Below are 20,699 nucleotides of genomic sequence, written 5' to 3' on the forward strand. Positions count from 1 at the left end.
GAGTCACAGAGAATTCCCGTCCTGATGTGCACTTCTAACACGATTCGCTCACTAGAGCTAGCAGCCATCGGTGCTACCTCCTTCCAAGCTTTATTTTTCGGTGTAATGTCTCTATACACATTTAATGACGGATGGTATGTGATTTTTTCCCCTCTCTCCATTTGTGCGAATGAAATGAAATGCGTATCAGGTGGTGTCATAAGGTTCCACCCTGCAGCTCTCTGGTTTCCCACTGAAGCTAAGCAGGGTTGAGCTTGGTCAGTACCTGGATGGGAGACCTCCTGGGGAAGAGTAAGGTTGCTGCTGGAGCTGGTATTAGTGAGGCCAGCAGGGGGCGCTCACCCTGTGGTCTGTATGAAGCCTAATGCCCCGCGGGGTGTAGTGACGAGGACACGATACTGTAAAAACAGCAGCGTCTTTCGGATGAGACGTTAAAGCGAGGTCCTGACTCTCCGTGGTCATTAAAAATCCCACGACACTTCTCGTAAAGAATCGGGGTATAACCCAGATATCCTGGTGAAATTCCCCCATTGGTCCTTCTCCATCACGGCCTGCTAATAATCCCCATCTCTGAATTGGCTACATCACTCTCTCCTCTCCACTAAAAGCTGGTGTGTTGTGGGCGTTCTGGCGCACTATGGCTGCCGTCGCATCATCCCGGTGCGTCCTACACACTAGTGGTGGTTGAAGAGCTCTTTGAGTGCCTAGAAAAGCACTATATAAATCTAAGGAATAATGGTTTATGACCCCACTATCTGATACCTTTTGTATACTTTTCTGGCCGCAAGCTTCAGAATGTTGCAGTCTGACTGGCACTTTGCATTTATCTGAGCTGATTCTCTGGGAACTGACCGCAGAGAGGAAGTGAAGTTGTGAGTGGGGAAGTGAGGAAACATCAGAGAGCACACGCTGTAGGATTGGTCCGATGAACCATTCGAGTCAGTCGTTTGGGTTTGTTGCTTTACGGTGCGATAATTGAGAAAATCTGTGTATCGCTCTGTTATCGAAATTGTGGCTGTGACCATGGACAGACCCTCCTGAAACTATTGGAACGGCGAGGCCAGCTCATTGTTTTTGCTTTACACTGAAGACATTTGGGTTTGAGATCAACAGATGAATATGAGAAGAGAGTTTAGGATTTCAGCTTTTATTTCCTGGTAGTTATATGTAAATGTCTTCAACGATATAGAACACATAAAAATGTGCTATCAGACCACCCATTTAAACAATAAATATCTCTGAACATCTACTCTTGGTTTTAGGGTTGAGTTTCACCTGTATTTGTTGTTAAAAAGGATAAACCAACATGAAGAGCAGAGAGCTGTCTATGGGAGAAGAGCGGGAAAATCAATCCGAGGCATTGCACAAGCAACGGGCATGGCCAATACAACAATCTGGAATGTGCTGAAAAAGAAAGAAGTCAGTGGTGTAGTGAGCAACAGAAACCGAAAGGGTCGGCCAAGGAAAACAACAATAGCTGGTGACAAACATTGTGAGAGCCGTGAAGAAAAACACAAAAACAACAGGCAGTGACGTCACCAACAACCTCCACAGTGCAGGGGTGAAGGTATCGCAATCCACCGTTTGAAGAAGACTTCGAGAGCAGAAATATAGAGGCCATAACACAAGATGTAAACCACTCATCAGCAGCAAGAATTCAGATTAGAATTCACAAAGAAATACAGAGACGAGCCACAAAAGTTCTGGAACCAAGATGAACCTCTACCAAAGAAAGACCAAAGTGTGAAGAAAGAAAGGATCTGCTCATGACCCAAAACATACAGGCTCATCTGTGAAACATGGTGGAGGTAGCGTCATGGGTTGGGTTCGCATGGCTGCTTCTGGAACATTCTCACTAATCTTCACTGATGATGAACTCATGATAATAGCAGCAGAATGGATTCAGACTCAACAAAGGACTTTATCAGGGGGGAAAAGTGGAAGGTTTTAGACTGGCCAAGTCCTTCACCAGACCTTCACACATTTGAGCACAATTTCACCTCCTGAAGAGGAGACTGAATGGAGAACCCCCCCCAACCGCAAACAAATCTGAAACAGGCCGTGGTAAAAACCTGGAGAAGCATCACAAAAGAAGAATGCAGCAGTTTGATGTCATCATCGAGTCGCAGGCTTGATGCAGCTACTGCAAGCAACGGATACGCAACTCATTTACTTCAAGACTTATCTGTTCCTATACTTTTGCTCACCTATAATCTGGGTGTTCTGATACGAAAAGGTTTTATATTTATGTTGTTTAACACGTCTAGATGTGAATACCAGGAAATAAAAGCTGAAATCCTAAACCCTCGTCTCATATCCATCTTCTGATCTCAAACCCAGACGTCCTTGCTGTAAAGCACAAACAAATGAATCGGCCTCGCCGTTCCAATAGTTTCGTAGGGGACTGTATATAGAAAACGAACAGTCATCTGTTGCTTGCTAGCATGAATGTAGAGCAAATTTGACTCTGAAATGAAACGGATTAGAAAAACGAGAGTATGAGAAGGGTCTATGAGACGGACATTCCTTTCTACTGACTGGAAGGCAGGGTTCAATTCACAGCCCGGCTCTGAGCGTGGAATAGTCTCTGACTAAAACCATCTGCCGAGTGACTACACGTGTAATAAACATGATTCGCGAGTGGGTGTTGTGAACCGAGAGTCATGTAGTTTACAGTGCTGAGGTTGGGAAATTGTGGATGTGATAGCAGAACACGCCCACCTTCGGATATCATTTCCTTCTCTGTCTAGACGGACTTCCAATAAATACACACCACATTTAAAGCTCAAGATGGTCAGGGGTTGTTTTTAGCCCGGGTGACGAGGCATGAGTGGGACTTTGTGGTGTTCGGACAATGAAGAGAGCTGAAAACAAGACCTGGATCCCAATCCTATGACCACAGGCTTGCACTTATGGAAGGAAACCACTCAGGAAGTGGGAAGAGTTCACTCTTTCCACAAGACTAGACAAAATCAATACAATAAATACATACAAATAAATACATACATACATACCTTGCTGTAATACATTACCGGAGTTAAATAATTCATTCGTTTTTAAATAATAATAATAATTTTTAAAAAGCAACTGCTCTGGCATTTATGTCTAAAATAAATGGTAAAAAATGTGATTTTTTCTTCTTCTTCTGCTATATCTTCCAACTCTACAGGACGAAAGAAAAAAAAAAAAACCAACAACAAAAAAAAACCCACACATCACACACCAGAGTAAGATATAATGTAAAACTTTATCATAATCGTAGATGTGGAAAGCCCTGAGAACCACAGATTTAATATCAATATTACTGATGTGAACAAACCTGAATATTTATTCAAATAAAATAAAATAAAAAAATCTAATTTTTTTTTTTTTTTTTTTTGGGGGGGGGGACGACGACGACAAAGTGCTCCACTTTCGAATACAATCAGCACACATCAGTTTTACAAGCGTTCACATGAGTCTTGTCGTAAATCTCGTTGTGATTGGAAAAGGAAAAAAGAAAACCTATCATCAGTAAGATCATCATTAGAATTAGATCAATAACAGCATTATAATATCATAACAACAGCAGTACAAAAATATGCACGAGGACCATTGTTCAGTTTTCTGAAGCGACCGTTGTACAACTTTAAGCAAAAAAAAAAAACAAAAAACGAAACTCGAAGACAAATGAGGTATTCCATAAACCAGTTGCACATGCATGTATAATACACAGACAGATGTGGAGTCGAGGTGAAATGGTGACACAGCTGCTGATGTAGATTCTGCTTTCAACACGCCATCGCCGACTCCGTGACGATGTCGAGGTGTGTGTGGTGTGTAGTGTGTAGTGAGCAATAAGATTTCTCAACAGGAACACACTCAACCCTTGGCCAGCAACAACACTGTGGATTGAGTCATCGTGAATCTTGATGATTCGCAGTTGTGATTTATTTATAGTGATTCAAACGGAAATCGGCGGCGTCTCGAATCCGGCGACGCACCAATCCGGTACGGAGCACGAGTACGAGTATCGTATGCTGTGAAATTTCAGGTCACTGCATACAGACACTCTGAGATCTTTTGTACACTCTTCTGGCCACAAGCTTCAGAATCTTTGACGGTGCAATCTGATTGGCTCTCTGCGAGCTCATGTGCCGAAACGTCCGTTGGTGCATCCCGATACGTTTGAGACCGCGACGCCTTCTGGGTAAAGATCCGTTCCTGTTATATATCGTGTACACTTTTCCTTGGCGGCGAAAAGCTTCACGATGTTTAAAAGCTGCAACCTGATTGGCTCTCTGCACCGACACGAGCTGATTCTCACGCGAGAAAACTTTCGGACGAGTGTTCCCGATCACGATAAAGGCACTGGACGCAAAATAACAAAACAAAACAAAAAAACAATCATGTTTCGTGAAGAAGTTAACGTCATGTGTTTGCGGACTGTAAAAAAAAAAATTCGGTTCTTGGTCACGTTTATTGACGAAACGTATCGGATTGTTTCCAAAGCCAAACGTCTTGAGACGTGAACCACGTGACGACCATCTCGTGAAGCACACGCTCACGCCTCGGACATTTCCCGTAGCTAACGTAGACGCTCGCAGAGATTTGGCTCGGGATCTGTGAGGACGTCGGTATCAAAGAGTCAAACTGCGGTTCCTATACTTTTGAGACTGCAGTGCATTCTGGGTAAAGGATTCATTGAACTAAAGTACTCTTAGGGACATTGTTTTTTATATGATTATAATGTGGAAGTAGACGAGGGCGTGTCAAAAACAGTCGAGCAGCTTCTCTCTCTCTCTCTCACACACACACACACACACACACACACACGCACACACTTCCTTAATGTAAACTGAATACATCTTGTACTTGAGCACCATCTAAAGGCTGGTGATCAGCAGAACACCTGGCGGTGATGGATTGTGGATGATAAAGTGACTAATGTTTTAACTATTATAACCTGTTCATCTAATGTGCAAATGATCTCTCTCACACTCTCTCTCACACACACACACGCGCGCGCGCACGTGCACATTCAAAACCAGGAGGTCTTTAAAATCTACTCAAACATGTATAACCTGTTAGACCAGTTCACATAAATGTAAAATATATAAATATGCCCGACACGGTGCGAGGCGCCGATTGTGTTTTGTGCAGCTGGACTCGACAAACGGTTCTCTTCAAAAGCTTGAAGAAAAGAGCCTCGACATTCTGCTCTGGAGAAATCCTGAAACCCGTCCTGGTCTCTCCAGCGATTAAGGCAACTACAGCGTCCTCTAACAGCAGCAGTTCATTCGAGCGCCGAACTTTTCCCTGACTGTATAAAGAAAAAGAAGAAGAAGAAGAAGAAAAAAGACTCACTGGACCCCATGAGACGAGCGTCACGGCTGTAAACTGCTCTGTGTGTGTGTGAGGGGGGGGGGCAAAATATTAGATTCACAAATCTGACGCTTTAGATCAGCAGCATGGAGAAGCACAGATCATTCACAAGCAGCAGGTGAGCATTTAAAGGAAGGTGAAGTTTTCAGGAAGGATGGTCTGAGGTGTTTGGCAAAATGTACTTCCTGAGTTTCGCCAGACGGAGCGAGTGAGAGACAACACTACGTGGTGTACATCTTTCGGCACCTTCAGTGTTTTCATGTTCAAAAAACAAAACAAACAAACAAACAAACAAAAAAAAAAACCCCCCCCACACCCCTCATAAAAGCGATACGTGTCAGACCTCGACTTAAACGATCTCCTAAACTATTTAATCCAAGAATTATTAACCGACAGATCAGCTCCGAACATCCCCTTTCCTCTCTCGACAAGATCCTGGTGCTGGTTCTAGACTCGGTGCCGTCGAACTGTTCTGACCAAAGCTTCCAAGGCGAGTAGCAGAGATCATGCACGCGTCAGGAGGCTCGTGCGGTTCGCTCGGTAATCTCTCGCCGAAGCTAGTACGAACCCGTGATCGTACAGCGGGTTGTCGGACGTGCGGGACGTTGCTACACGCCCGCGAGAGGCGAGGCGACTTCTTTCTTACGCGACGCGCCTTCACAAGTCGAATCCTGCTCTCCGAGGAACAGCTTTACGTCAGAACTCGAGCGGGAAGAAGACGCCGGACGTTTAAGTTTTGTTCGCGCAGCCGGCGCGAACAAAACTACGCTAGAGCGCCGTCCTGCGTTCTTCCCAACTAAAACGTGGTTTTCCTTCTTTTAAGGAAGTCGGGAGTCTAACTACAGTTCGGGTTTCGAACCGGTCTAAAGAGCTCGTAAAAAGCAGCACCGGCACCGTGTCGATAGACGAGGGGCTTCGTTATTAATCTCTCCTCTACGGATATTGTACGAAGTGGCATCCATAGAGTTCGGTTTTGGAGAAAACTTCACTGCGCGCCAAAGCCTCCGAGGCAACGGGTGCGCTGTACTGTACCTCGGGGTTACAGTCAGACAGACGGCAAGAAAGAAAGAAAGCGAGCGAGCTGCTCTTTGGTATCCAGCTGTGCAAACGATCCAGAATGCACCACCGTGATTGTACGAATGCAGAGAAAGCAGAAGGTTAAGGACGGGACGAGGTGAGAGAGTAGCCCCGAGGACATTTGGGCGATTTTGGAGCCGGGCGGCGGGAATTCGTGGCATTCTGGTCCGTGCTCCGTTAGTTAGTGTCTCCATCAGAGAGCATGAGGTATTTCTGAAAGAAGAAGAAGAACGATGTGTTTTACTGACTGTCAGAGTAGTTCCTGAGAAAGCTGCCTTCCCACGACGAGAGGCAAAAGACCGATGCGATATTCGACAGCGTTTGATTTTACAGCGTTTCACAAACAAGGAAAGAAAACGACAAGAAAAAAAAATAAAAATCTAGAAACACAAACGGTCGAGACGTAGACTCTCGGGTTCTCGACACTATTTCACCCGGACTCTGATATATTCCGGCGTCTCGTCGGTGTGCAGGTGCGAGAGCGTCTGGCTCTGGGCTGCGATTCGGTCGCTCGTCGCTCCGACGCCATCTTCGGTGATTGTCCTACAGCAGATATAGTGACCATTTCTCAGAGCTATGCACGAGCTCAGCGCTATCAGAGCTTTCAGAGTGATTCACGAGCTGAGCTACGTACGAACTATCAGAGCTATGCGTGAGCTCAGAGCTATCACAGCTTAGCACGAGTCATGCTGGGTGCTGCCCTGCCAAGCAAAACATAACAAAAGTCAAATAAGGAGTCCGAAATCCACAGCTGAATGACGATGAGGTAGGTTCGTGACACGTCGAAAAGCTCACCGACGGTTAAAGGCCCGGTCCGAAGCGGTAAAGCCCGCCCGAGGCCGCAGACTGGACGAGATATGACGAGTAGCATTACACAGAAATACTGCACTCATTCTTGAGAACACCGCACGATTACTGTACGTCTCCTCATATTTAGTGACTGGTTCGAGGTATTTTCTGCTAGCGGAGTTGCTGGTCGGTGTAAACGCACACCGTGGGCACACGGCTCACGGGCGTCTGAAGTTCGAGTCGAAGCTCCGAGTTTTTTTCTATTAGATTAGTAAATATTTGTAAGTGTAAGGATATGCAGAAGAACTGTTGCTGTGGAATCGTGACACGTTTAAAATTGACGGACAGGGATGCGCCCCCTAGTGGACGTTAGTTTGAATCGTTCCCGAGTACATAAAGTACGCGGGCGAGCGTGCGAATGACGTCGCTCACGTTGCCGTGTTTCGCAAGCACACGCGTAGTTACGCTTCAGGTATAAAACCGGGTCTAACGCCCAACGACGAGGCAGCTGGTTATGAGGTTTTAGGCTCAGAGGAGAGTGATCGCATAGAGACACGATGAGGACCGGGCGAGAAAATCCCCTCGTTTAAAAAAAAAAAAAAAAAAAAAAAAAAAAACGAATAAAATTCACTCAGCTAGAGTATTTCCTACGGCTCCTGAGGTAAAAGATATTATTGTAATATTCAACCGTTGCAGATTGCCCGGTGTGTAAAAATATGTAAAAAGAGGGAGGAAAAACAAGACGAGGAAAAAATATATTTAAAAAAATAATAATAAAAAAATCAGAAGACAAACAAAACAGCATTTTTCCCCCCTCCTAAATAAAAATCTTCAAGTTCTGTAATGAACACCTGTCAGTTGAATTTTTGGCTGAATGCCCGGATTGTGTTTAGCGTTTTATTTAGCACAGTGTTTGTGAATGAGTATTTTGTGCATGTCTGTGTGTATGTACGTGTGTGTGTGTGTGTGTATTAAATATGTCTGGACATGTATAGACAGCCGAGGCTGGCACGAAGTAAATGAGGTACTGGTTGTGTAACAGTCTGATTTTTTAAAAACATCCGTGCGAGGCGTGTTGCGGTCGTGCCTAGGCCTGGAGGAAGAGGCTGAAGCCTGGGCGGCGGAGGCCTCGTCCTCCGCTACGGTGAGCCGCTGGTGGACGGCTCGGCCGAGCTGGGACCTTTAGAGGAAGAGGAGGTGGAGGAGGACGGGCTGTGGCTGGGGAAGGTGAAGGTGGTGCTGGGCGTCACGGACGACATGCTGGCTGCAGAAGACGCAGCCACCGACGCAGGCTTCTGAGCAAACAGAGTTCCTGACAGGGAGAAAGGAGAGACAGTGAGGATTAAACCAGGAGATGAAAAGCACTATCAAGTTTGTTGATGATGCGTGTTTGAAGAAGAGGACGTGTGTGGAGGACACGGCTACTGAAACTGAAGTTATTAACTTGGATGCCTGACCCTGTGTGCGCTATACACACGTATAACTTTGCTTCATCACTAGAGGGCAGTGTTTAGCTTCTGCTGATTCGTATTATGACCGTTATACCCGAGAGCATGATCACAATTTGTCGTAAAAGTCGCACCCCCCCAATTTACTTTTCTCAGTGCTTACAAGGTCACTGTGTGATGAAATATGCTTAACAGTTATGACTGTAACGCGGTCTGACGTGGTTTATTATAATTTTTTTGTTACAGTATTATTAGAGGATACTTTTTTATTACGGTAAAAGGTGGAGAGATATGCCTGGACCGATTGTTGTCATTTAAAAAATGGATTATTACCAAAATAAATTGACACCTTCAGGGCCGTGTGTGTGTGTGTCATGAGAAGCAGAGACGTGTGCTGTGTGTACCTGAGTAGACGACGCCGTTCACCTCTACAGATACGCTGATGCTGGCAGACCCTGTGGAGGAAATGCTCAAGGCCAGGTCGTGCTTATCTTCTGCAGAAACAGAATTACAAACACAAGCTGTTTAAACCCACGCCGTTACTCTTCGTGTCGTTTGCTCAGTCAGTCGGTCACTTTCTCCACCTGTCATTAGGAAATTGGGCAAGGAAATGGATCCTCAAACCCAGCTCTAGGTGATACTCTGGTTCTGGTTGAACTCCAGGTTTGCACGGTTTCACGCTGAATCAGCAGAACTGAAACCGCTGCTGAAATCATGACTGTTCGATATAACACAACACATTACAACCCCTAACTGTGGACTCTACCGCCACCTAGAGGGAGCTTCAGTCTTTAACACTATATTTAACCCTTTACTGCATGGTCTTGCCATAAGGCAATAATACTAAACTAATTTTCCTATGTAACTTAAAAAAGGGAGCTTTAAAGTACACCTATTATGTATTTTCAAATATTCCCGTTCATGTAGTGTGTTATATATGTCGCTGTTTCTGAATGTAAATCATCTGCAAAGTTTCAAAAATCAAAGCGCACGACAAACGGAGTTATCGACTCCTAAAAGAAGGAATCGATTCTGAACAGCTGAATCGAGTCGTTAATGATTCCAGACTTTACTTCCTGTACTAACCTACGTAGGTTTATAACAATAAACCCCGCCTCTGATCTTCATCGGCTGCTCGCTGACAGACGGAGCTGAAACTCGTTACGGTAGTGGGCGTTTCCTTTTTGAAACACGCTGACAGCGCTAGACCAATCACAACAGACTGGGACGTCTGACCAATCAGAGCAGAGTATGCTCTCTGAAAGGAGGAGTTTAGAACGAATCATTTAGAACGGATCACTGAACGAGTCGTTTGTGACACTGGGGGGAAAAAGGTAACGCTGCAGTTTAAATTACGAGCACGTTAAAGTGTTTTTTGTCCTCGGATGCGTGTAAATCTATTGTATGAGACCTTTAAAACAAAATTAGGCTCGTTTCAAAACCATAATAGGTGTGCTTTAACTCTGACATAACAACAATAATAATAGTTTACACTAATAGTTTTCTTGAAGTAATTTAAGTCATAAAAAAAACCCATAAAAACTTGTATTTTTTTCAATGCAAATGTAATAATTCATGCAGTTACGGGTTAAATATGCACTGCAATGTTTCCATAGATTTTAAACAGCACCGAAACCCCTCAACATAGAATATTACTTCATTCGGGATATCACTTTTCATCATCAATTTATAACTATTATAGTCATTGAAATTCTTAACATAACTTTGATGTACAAAAAAACAACAACAACAACAACAACAACTATGCATCTATTTATTATTTACCGTAATAATTATAATACTTCGGAGAGCTTTCTGTCAATTTACCCATAAAAAATTAAATCAGAAAGGAGATCATTTTATTAGCTTTATTTATATGTTGTAGGTTTGAACTAACCACCATTTGTTGAGTATATGAACAAGTAACCCCTGTATGCACTGGCCTATATAGCATATAGCAAATATTTTACCTACACTGTAACTTAGTACCGCGAATGTTAATTATTCCTACCGCCTCACACTGCTGTACTTCTCCATGCGTTATACCTGCTTAATAACTCCCTTTAAAAACCTTCCCCTTATAAAGATATAATCCTGCTGAGGAAATACAATACTGACCTCTTGGTGTCAGACCCATGCGCAGGTTCATGGGCATGTTGGATGCCATGGCTAGCAGGTTGTGTTGAAGTGCCTGCTGCATGAGTCTCTGCTGCTCCTCGGCTAGACGCGCCATCTTCCTTTCCGGCCCCTCGGAGACTCCGAGTCCTGTACCGGTCTCCAGCTTTTCTCTCAGCTGCTCCAATGTGGCCGCCCGAGCCAGTCCTGCCACTTGCTGTGGCCCCAGAGCCAGAGCCATGGCCGGGGCGCGAGCCGCCAGCAGAGACGGGGCGGCGTCTTCTAAAAGAGAGAGAGATAAAAAAAAAACAGAGACGTGATTATGATAAAAATAATATCACATGCCCCCCCCCCCTTTTTTTAAGGTCTCTGATCTTATTAAATGTGTTTCCGTCTTTCCTCAGTCCTCTTACCCAGAGCCTTGAGTGAGTTTACTGATGCCCCCTGCAGGCCGTTCAGTGCTGCTGCAGCTCCGGCACCCAAAGCAGCCAGGTGCATTTTGGGAGGAGAGAGAATGTGAGGGGCGGAGCTAGGGGAAGAGCTAAAGCGGAACAGACTGCTGCTGTAGCTGGGGCGACGCCCTTCTCGCCGGTTGCTGTCGATGGCGACCTGGAGCTCACTGGGAGAGCTCAGGCTTTTGCGTGCACACTCGTACGGGTACAGGTACTTCATATACCTGATAAAAGATAAAGCAAACAAACACAGGGTCATTGCAACGCCGATCGCTCAACACTGCACTGAATAAACACCAGAGTTTGTACAGATCCATTAGCTAGGACAGCTGATGAATGAGGGACTCACTGGTGAGATATTTTATGGTTTGGTGATTGATTAAATGTCACTTGTTGTAAAATTGCCAGAATGATTTTCAGAGCCATTAAGTTGACTCTAAAATCCAGGGTTCAAGTTGTAATTTGAGAACTCGACTCAGTGGCCTGATTCACCGAGCTACTGAATTTGATTCACTGACTTTACTAACTCACTAATTCAACTCACTGGCCTCAATCAAATCACTGCCATGATTGAAATCAGCAGCTCCACTTTACTCACGGACCTGTCTCACTCTCCAACCTGACCCGACTCACTCTCCAACCTGACTCGACTCACTGACCCGTCTCACTCTCCAACCTGACCCGACTCACTGACCCAATTCACTCTCCAACCTGACCAGTCTCACTGACCCGTCTCACTCTCCAACCTGACCCGACTCACAGATCCGTCTCACTCTCCAACCTGACCCGATTCACTCTCCAACCTGACCCGTCTCACTCTCCAACCTGACCCGACTCACAGATCCGTCTCACTCTCCAACCTGACCCGATTCACTCTCCAACCTGACCCGTCTCACTCTCCAACCTGACCCGACTCACAGATCCGTCTCACTCTCCAACCTGACCCGACTCACTCTCCAACCTGACTCGACTCACTGACACGACTCACTCTCCAACCTGACCCGATTCACTCTCCAACCTGGCCCATCTCATTCTCCAACCTGACCCGTCTCACTGACCCAACTCACTCTCCAACCTGACCCGTCTCACTGACCCGTCTCACTCTCCAACCTGACCAGATTCACTCTCCAACCTGACCCGTCTCACTCTCCAACCTGACCCGACTCACAGATCCGTCTCACTCTCCAACCTGACCCGATTCACTCTCCAACCTGACCCGTCTCACTCTCCGACCGGACCCGTCTCACTGACCTGTCTCACTCTCCGACCTGACCCGACTCACTCTCCGACCTGATCCGACTCACAGATGCGCCTCACCGACCTGACCCGTCTCACTCTCCGACCTGACCCGACTCACTGACCCGTCTCACTCTCCGACCTGACCCGACTCACTGACCCGTCTCACTCTCCGACCTGATCCGACTCACAGATCCGCCTCACTCTCCGACCCGACCCGTCTCACTCCCCGACCCGACTCACTCTCCGACCTGACCCGACTCACTGACCCGTCTCACTCTCCGACCTGACCCGACTCACAGACCCGTCTCACTCTCCGACCTGACCCGACTCACTGACCCGTCTCACTCTCCGACCTGACCCGTCTCACTCTCCGACCTGACCCGACTCACTGACCCGTCTCACTCTCCGACCTGACCCGTCTCACTGACCTGACTCACTCTAACCTAACCCGACTCACTGGCCTATCTCACTCTCCAACCTAACCTGTCTCACTCTCCTGGGCTTCCAGAACACCTCAGCAGTGCCACAGACTGATCGCCTCCATACCACGCCGCATTGATTCAGTAATCATCGAGATTAAAACAACAACAACAAAAAAAAGGCTTGAAATATCTCACTTTATATGTAATGAATCTAGAATATATGAAAGTTCCACTTTTTGAATTAAATTACGGGGAGAAAAAAAAAAAAAAAAAAAAAAAAAAAACTTTTCCATGATACTCAAATTTTTTGAGATGCACCCGTACGTGCTCTTCCTTTTTTTCTGATTCTGCTGTATTACAGAGTGCTGCAGACCACCTGAATAAATGATGCAGCTCTAGCTGTGTTGGTGTGTGTGTGTGTGTGGATATCAGAGTCGTGGTTTGTAGGTGTGTATTGAAAATCTGATGTGTGTGTGTGTGTGTGTGTGTGAACAGTTTGAAAGAGAAACGATATTGGACTGGAAATCACAAATCCCACCCCATGTATACGAGTCGGAGAAGGCTCCTGAGCTTTGAAGAGTTTCGCGTTTAAAGGGTTAACATTCTGGAAACGAATGAATGTTTGGTAATTATGATTAGAACTGATCCTGGTTATTAAAAAAAAAAAAAAGTGAAAGTGGAATAATATATTAATAAATAATATTTGAATGTCTGTTGTTGGACGTGGACACTTTTGTCCTCTACGCACAAGGGTTAAATGTAGGACAGAGTCTAGTGCGAGACAAAACCGAGCATTGTACGGGGCAGGTCTTACACACATGCTCAGGGACGTTTCTAGAGTGCGTGTAGCTGAAATAAATGAGTCCACTGTGAAGCGTGAACATCGGGTGCGCCGCTTGAGTGTTGCGTAATATTCATGCCGTGCAGTGTCCGGAGTTTTTGATGATCAGATTTCAATCTGAATTTAAATTTTTCACTTTAGATGCAAATTAAGAATTGAATTCATCTGAACAGAACTGGGCTCATTATAACACACACACACACACACACACACATATATATATATCAGTACTTCGATCCTACGTCCAATGTGAACTCTGACCCTGATCAAATCAATAAATCCATCGTGTCAGTACAGTGCTCCGATAGCAGGACATTGTTGGAGGGAAATGAAAAGAGGAGAGTGATAGAAGGTGAGGCAATCTGAAGCTGTCGTGTGTGTGTGTGTGTGTGTGTGTGTGTGTGTGTTTTGTTCTCACTGTGTACGGAGTGTAAAGGCGGCGCTGGTGATGGAGGTGGGTAAGTTGAGGCCCTTGGTGATTTCTCTCCAGATCTTCTTGTTGATGACCTCCACCAGGCCTCCTTTCTCCGTCACCAGCTTGTAGAGCATGTACAGGTCCAGCACCTGCTTGGCCATGATGGGGATCCGGTTCACCGGGGTTCCTGCACACATCCACACCACACGCGTCAACAGACATTAACATCACCTGACAGTTCCTCAGATACAGATCATGAAGTCTGGTGAGATCTCAGTAAGGCGTTTCTGAGAAGTCTGTCTCCGTTAGAAAGCAGTGTAAGGAAAGCCTGACGAGTCTCAACATTTCCTTCTGGTCTTGGGCCTGAAATGTTGTCTCGTGTTTTCTCGAAATTTTCTCTCAAATATTGACGGAATTTTGTCTGGTATATTGTCGGAATGTTGTCTCATGTATTAACGGAATTCTGTCTCACGTTTTGTCGGAATTTTGTCTCGAGTATTGACGGAATTTTGTCTGGTATATTGTCGGAATGTGGTCTCGTGTTTTGTCGGAATGTTGTCTCATGTATTAATGGAATTTTGTCTCGTGTTTTGTCGGAATGTTGTCTCATGTATTAATAGAATTTTGTCTCGTATTTTGTCGGAATATTGTCTCGTGTTTTGTTTGAATTTTGTCTCGCGTTTTGTTTGAATTTTTTCTCGTATACTGTCGGAATTCTGTCTCGTGTTTTGACGGAATGTCGTCTCACGTTTTGTCGAAATTTTGTCTCGAGTACTGACGGAATTTTGTCTGGTATATTGTCGGAATGTGATCTCGTATTTTGTCGGAATTTTGTCTCGAGTATTGACGGAATTTTGTCTGGTATATTGTCGGAATGTGGTCTCGTGTTTTGTCGGAATTTTGTCTCGAGTATTGACGGAATTTTGTCTGGTATATTGTCGGAATGTGGTCTCGTGTTTTGTCGGAATGTTGTCTCATGTATTAATGGAATTTTGTCTCGTGTTTTGTTTGAATTTTTTCTCGTATACTGTCGGAATTTTGTCTCGTGTTTTGACGGAACGTTGTCATGTTTTGTCGGAATTTTGTCTGGAGTATTGACAGAATTTTGTCTGGTATATTGTCGGAATGTGATCTCGTATTTTGTCGGAATAGTGTCTCATGTATTGATAGAATTTTTTCTCGAGTATTGACGGAATTTTGTCTGGTATATTATCAGAATGTGGTCTCATGTTTTGTCGGAATGTTGTCTCATGTATTAATGGAATTTTGTCTCGTATTTTGTCGGAATATTGTCTCGTGTTTTGTTTGAATTTTGTCTCGCGTTCTGTTTTAATTTTTTCTCGTATACTGTCGGAATTCTGTCTCGTGTTTTGACGGAATGTCTCATGTTTTGTCGAAATTTTGTCTCGAGTATTGACGGAATTTTGTCTGGTATATTGTCGGAATGTGATCTCGTGTTTTGTTGGAATGGTGTCTCATGTATTGATGGAATTTTGTCTCGTATTTTGGCGGAATTTTGTCTGGTATATTGTCGGAACTGTGTCTCGTGTATTGTCGGAATTTTCTCTCGTGTATTGTCGGAATTTTCTCTCGTGTATTGATTAACTACAAAGGTTTAGAAAAGATAAATATATCATATCAGCTTATTTCTACTCCATGTCCTCATTCAATACACTTCACTTAATTCCTCTACACATGAGCTGTGTGTGTTGAGTAAAGCCTTTTAGTGCTCTACGTCCCCTGTTAAGTGGATTTCTAAAGCTCTGAGAGGGCGAAGAGCAGAAGATACATATTTAACCACGCCAGCCTGACCTTAAACACGACCTTCACAAACACAAGAGCAAACATACGCTAGCCTTTTGCTAGCAACGCAGTGGTCTTGTCTAGGCCACATGGTGAGGGGGTTGGGTAGGAGTGGAGGTGAAAGGTAGAAGTTGAAACACACACACACACACACACACACACACACACACACACACACACACACACACACACACACACACTCCCACCTTCCCCACAAACATGCACAGAGCCACGGAATAAACAAGAACTGAGTAGCTCCACTAATATCAGGGCCACAGGGAGGCAACACATGGAGAGACAGAGAGCTATAATGGGCATTATTTGAAGGATTGTGAATGGTAAATAAACACACACACACACACACACACACACACACACACACCCTCTCTCTGTCTTTTTAAGGCATGTAGGTGTGGTCGTTTTTGTGTGTGTGTGTGTGTGTGTGTGTGTGTGTGTGTGTGTGTGTGTGTGTGTGGTGTAATAGTAAATCTAATCTAATCCCACAGCCCTTGGGTACGTCCCACCCTTACACAGACGAGCCATTAACGCCTCTCCAACAGCAACGTGATCATCCGAGAAGCTTAGAGCCGACCTGCCTAATGTCTTCACTTACTCACGGCTTTTATTTAAGTGTGTGTGTGTGTGTGTGTGTGTGTGTGTGTGTGTGTGTGTTTATTAATATTTCCTCATACAGTATTGCTATTCTGAGTCATCAAATACAAGACAGGGCACATTACACAGTCTAGACGAAATGCTCAACCAAGCTACACGGGGAAAAAAACGTCCCTGTGAACGTCCTGTGAAAAGGTGAACGACTCAAAAATCAAACAACGTGCCGAAAGGTGAGAAGCAACACTCTGGAAAGCGGTCGTAATTAAGCATCACTACAGCACGTATTACCTCACGCAGTCTCCGCCGGTCAAGACTTATACAAGAACTCATAAATACACCGGCATAATAAGCTCTATACATAGCACTATAGAGAGGGGGGAGAAATCTGGTACAACTGGTACACGACACCACGGATCACAATACACAGCCGACGTATCCAGAAAATCCACCTGCAGAACATGCGGAACGGTGTAAATAAATAAATAAATGAATAAATAAATAAATAAATAAATAAGAAAATCTCAATTTTAAACAATTCAACATGATGCGATATGCCACATGATATTATTAGGCCATATAATAGTATTGTGTGTAGGCTGGTCTAAATCACTTTATTTTTTCTTCTTCTTCTTCTTTTTTTTTTTTTTTAAACAGATCTTGTCTTACACGTACGTCTGAAACGCAGTACTCATATTTAGTAATATGAGGTATGTTTATTTACTTAGCTTTATTTATAATTAACATGCTACATTGTAATGTTGGAAATCCTTTCTATTGATACCACTGATATCTGTATAGAATCAGTGTTATTTTTAAACCCCGCCTCCTCCTCCGCATGTCTTCAGAGACGAGCGGGAAGTCTCTGTAGTAAGATTCGTGTCTTTGCGTCCTCTGAAGAACGGTCGTGTCAAAAAATGGTAACGCTACAGCACTCATCTGTGTGTGTGTGTGTGTGTGTGTGTGTGTGTGTGTTCATATAAACGCACGTGTGTCTAATGCTACGTTTTGTTCATAGCTACAGATACAGTGGAGGTGGATTAGCATAGCGCTAACCTTTTACAATATAAGTGTGGTGTCGAGCGGTGTGAGTGTGTGTGTGTGTGTCTGTAGTGCAGTGTGCATTTCCCCTCATCATCATCATCATCACAGAAGCAGCTGTTCTCTCTCGCTCTCTCTCTCTCTCACACACACACACACACACACACACACACATCTTTAATGACGTCCTAGCCATGGATGCTACATCAAGCACAAGGGGTCAGATGTCAGCTACGGGGTATTGACAATCAAATTAGAGTGAGGGTCAGCAGGAAACTGTGTTTTCACACACACACACACACACACGTCCTTGCTTGACACGCAAAGGCAGAGGACGAACAAAGGGCCATCATCATCATCATCATCATCATTATAAACTATCGATAGAAAAACCCCACCCCGAGCGTTTAGCTCCACGAACCTGTTCTCCACACACACGTTACATAAAACGTCGACAGTTTGAAGGCGTGTCAACGGAATGAGTTCGTTTCTGTTATCACCTCATCAGCCTGTCTTTTTTCTTTTTCTTGACCTTAATATGACAAACAAACAAACAAACAAACAAACAGCTTCATCTTGTGTCCCGAAGATGCCGTGCCGTACAAGTCCCTGCGTTCGCTTTCTTACTGTAGAAACGGTTAACGAATCAGAAGATAAACCTGTGCTTCGCAGCTGCGCCACAACCAGCTCTGCTGTTATAGAAAACGAATCGGCGCTTTCTGACCAATCAGAATCGAGTAAAAAAAAAAAAAATCATCTTAAGGCACTTTCATGATGCACGATATCTATGAGGATTTTGCTATTACATGCCAACAAATCCAGAAAGGATTGTTAAAAAAAACAAAACAACAACAATAATAAGGTCAAATAATTAAATATCATGTTAATTAAGCAGAAGTGACTCAGAGAAATGACCGCGGTATTATGCATCACGGTATCATCGTGAGATAAACCGTCCGGTCACGGCACTGAGCAGTGTAATGGAGACACGCTGAGCTGCACGTTTATTCCGTCAGCCAAATGGTAAGGTTTAAGCCTAAGCTTCGACACAAATGCACAGCAAATGCACGTGACATGAGAGACCCCAGGCGTCGCACGAACACTCCACCTCTGCTAATGGCTGTGCACGGCTGCTCTAATTGGCTGCAGGCTACCCCTGTCCCGTCATGCCCTGCCCCTTTGATTTTCCCACAGGGACTGGCCGATCAGAGGCGGAGAGATTAATGGCAGCAGGGGTCAGAGGTCATGCTGGTGGGAAACCTTGCAGTTGGGGCCCTGTAGGAGGACGAAATCGCTCAGTAGGGGGAAAGGGAAGAGGAGAGGATTTCAGATAAGACTACTGAGAGCTGGAAAGGAACAGTACAGTGTATAAAAATGTGTGACATGTCACCCATCACATGGCCTGGACATTTATAGAAAACACTTGTACAGTGTAAGACGTTTATAGCTTTTATAGCTGCTGCTCAGATGGAGCGCTACTCGGGGGCAGGACGAGCTCGATGATGGGCGCGCAGCTGTTCGCCCCACGTTTATGAAACCTCGACAAAGATAGAAAGCAGAGGTAAAGTGAAATACAGTGCGATCACCCTGAACGCCGATCTAATTGGAGCAGGCAGCTGGCCGCCTGTACAGGCTGCTATAATAAGTCCGCGGGGCTCGGAGCCCGTCCCTGACGCCGGCGTGCTAAATTAAATATCGCTGATTTCACATTAGTGACATTCCTTAAATAATTAAAGCGCCGGGAGTGACCGATGAGGTGACCGGGGGAATGAATTTTTCAGCGAGCGTGCAACGCTGCCACTGTGGTGTGAGGTTTCAGCGAGCAAGTGTCCTGCGAGAGAGAGAGAGTGAGAAGGGAGGGAGGGGGAGGGAGAGAGAGAGAGAGAGAGAGAGAGAGAGAGAGAGAGATAGAAGGGAGGGAGAAGGGAGGGAGAGAGAGAGAAGGGAGGGAGAGAGAGAGAAGGGAGGGAGAAGGGAGGGAGAGAGAGAGAAGGGAGGGAGTGAGAGAGAGAGAGAGATAGAGAGGGAGAGAGAGAAGGGAGGGAGAGAGAGAGAGATAGAGAGGGAGAGAGAAAGAGAGAGAGAAAGAGCGAGAGACATAGAAGGGAGGGAGAAGGGAGAGAGAATGAGATAGAAGGGAAGGAGAAGGGAGGGAGTGAGAGAGAGAGAGAGATAGAGCGAGAGAGAAGGGAGGGAGAGAGAAGGGAGAGAGAGAGAGATAGAGAGAGAAGGGAGGGAGTGAGAGAGATAAAGAGATAGAGAGAGAGAGAACGGAGGGAGAGAGAGAGAGAGAAGGGAGGGAGTGAGAGAGAAGGGAGGGAGAGAGAGAGAGAGATAGAGAGAGAGAGAAGGGAGTGAGAGAGAGAGAGAGAGAGAGAGAGAGAAGGGAGTGAGTGAGAGAGAAAGAGAGAGAGAGAGAGAGAAGGGAGTGAGTGAGAGAGAAGGGAGGGAGAGAGAAGGGAGAGAGAGAGAGAGAGAGATAGAGAGAGAGAAGGGATGGAGTGAGAGAGAGAGAGAGAGAGAAGGGAGTGAGTGAGAGAGATAAAGAGATAGAGAGAGTGAGAAGGGAGGGGGAGAGAGAGAGAGAAGGGAGAGAGAGAGAAGGGAGAGAGAGAGAGAGAGAAGGGAGGGAGAGAGAAGGGAGAGAGAGAGAGAGAGAGAGAGAGAGAAGGGAGAGAGAGAGAGAGAGAGAGAGAAGGGGGGGAGAGAGAAGGGAGAGATAGAGAGAGAGAAGGGAGAGAGAGAGAAGGGAGAGAGAGAGAGAGAGAGAGAGAGAGAGAGAGAGAGAGAAGGGAGAGAGAGAGAGAGAGAGAGAGAGAGAGAGAGAGAGAAGGGAGGGAGAGAGAAGGGAGAGAGAGAGAGAGAGAAGGGGGGGAGAGAGAGAGAGAGAGAGAGAGAGAGAGAGAGAGAGAAGGGAGAGAGAGAGAGAGAGAGAGAGAGAGAGAGAGAGAGAGAGAGAAGGGGGGGAGAGAGAGAGAGAATTTAGTAAGAAAACCCGTCCTGAGGTAAAGTCGGACAGCTCCGAGGGCAGGTATTCAGTAAAAAGGACATTGTTTGGATGTTTTGATGGAAACGTTGTCACGT

At 45.2% G+C, this 20,699-nt stretch overlaps 1 protein-coding gene across 2 annotated transcripts in view; it reads right to left on the bottom strand.

Moving 5' to 3' along the window:
• Nucleotides 1-8,113: 8,113 nt before the first annotated feature.
• LOC108264089 (AT-rich interactive domain-containing protein 3B) overlaps nt 8,114-20,699 on the bottom strand; it is a 69,381-nt gene continuing 56,795 nt past the window's right edge. The window contains exons 5-9 of one of the 2 annotated variants that reach the window (XM_047155252.2): nt 14,166-14,349; nt 11,207-11,469; nt 10,797-11,072; nt 9,083-9,172; nt 8,114-8,542 (exon numbers count right to left, since the gene is read on the bottom strand). In XM_047155252.2, coding sequence (XP_047011208.1) covers nt 8,370-8,542; nt 9,083-9,172; nt 10,797-11,072; nt 11,207-11,469; nt 14,166-14,349 — 986 coding nt within the window. In that variant the 3' untranslated portion in view covers nt 8,114-8,369. Of the gene's footprint in view, nt 8,543-9,082; nt 9,173-10,796; nt 11,076-11,206; nt 11,470-14,165; nt 14,350-20,699 lie in introns of both variants that reach the window. The other variant, XM_047155250.2, reaches the window with a different exon arrangement.

This window comes from Ictalurus punctatus, chromosome 4 (assembly GCF_001660625.3).
Source record: "Ictalurus punctatus breed USDA103 chromosome 4, Coco_2.0, whole genome shotgun sequence".
Classification (NCBI taxonomy): Eukaryota; Metazoa; Chordata; class Actinopteri; order Siluriformes; family Ictaluridae; genus Ictalurus; species Ictalurus punctatus.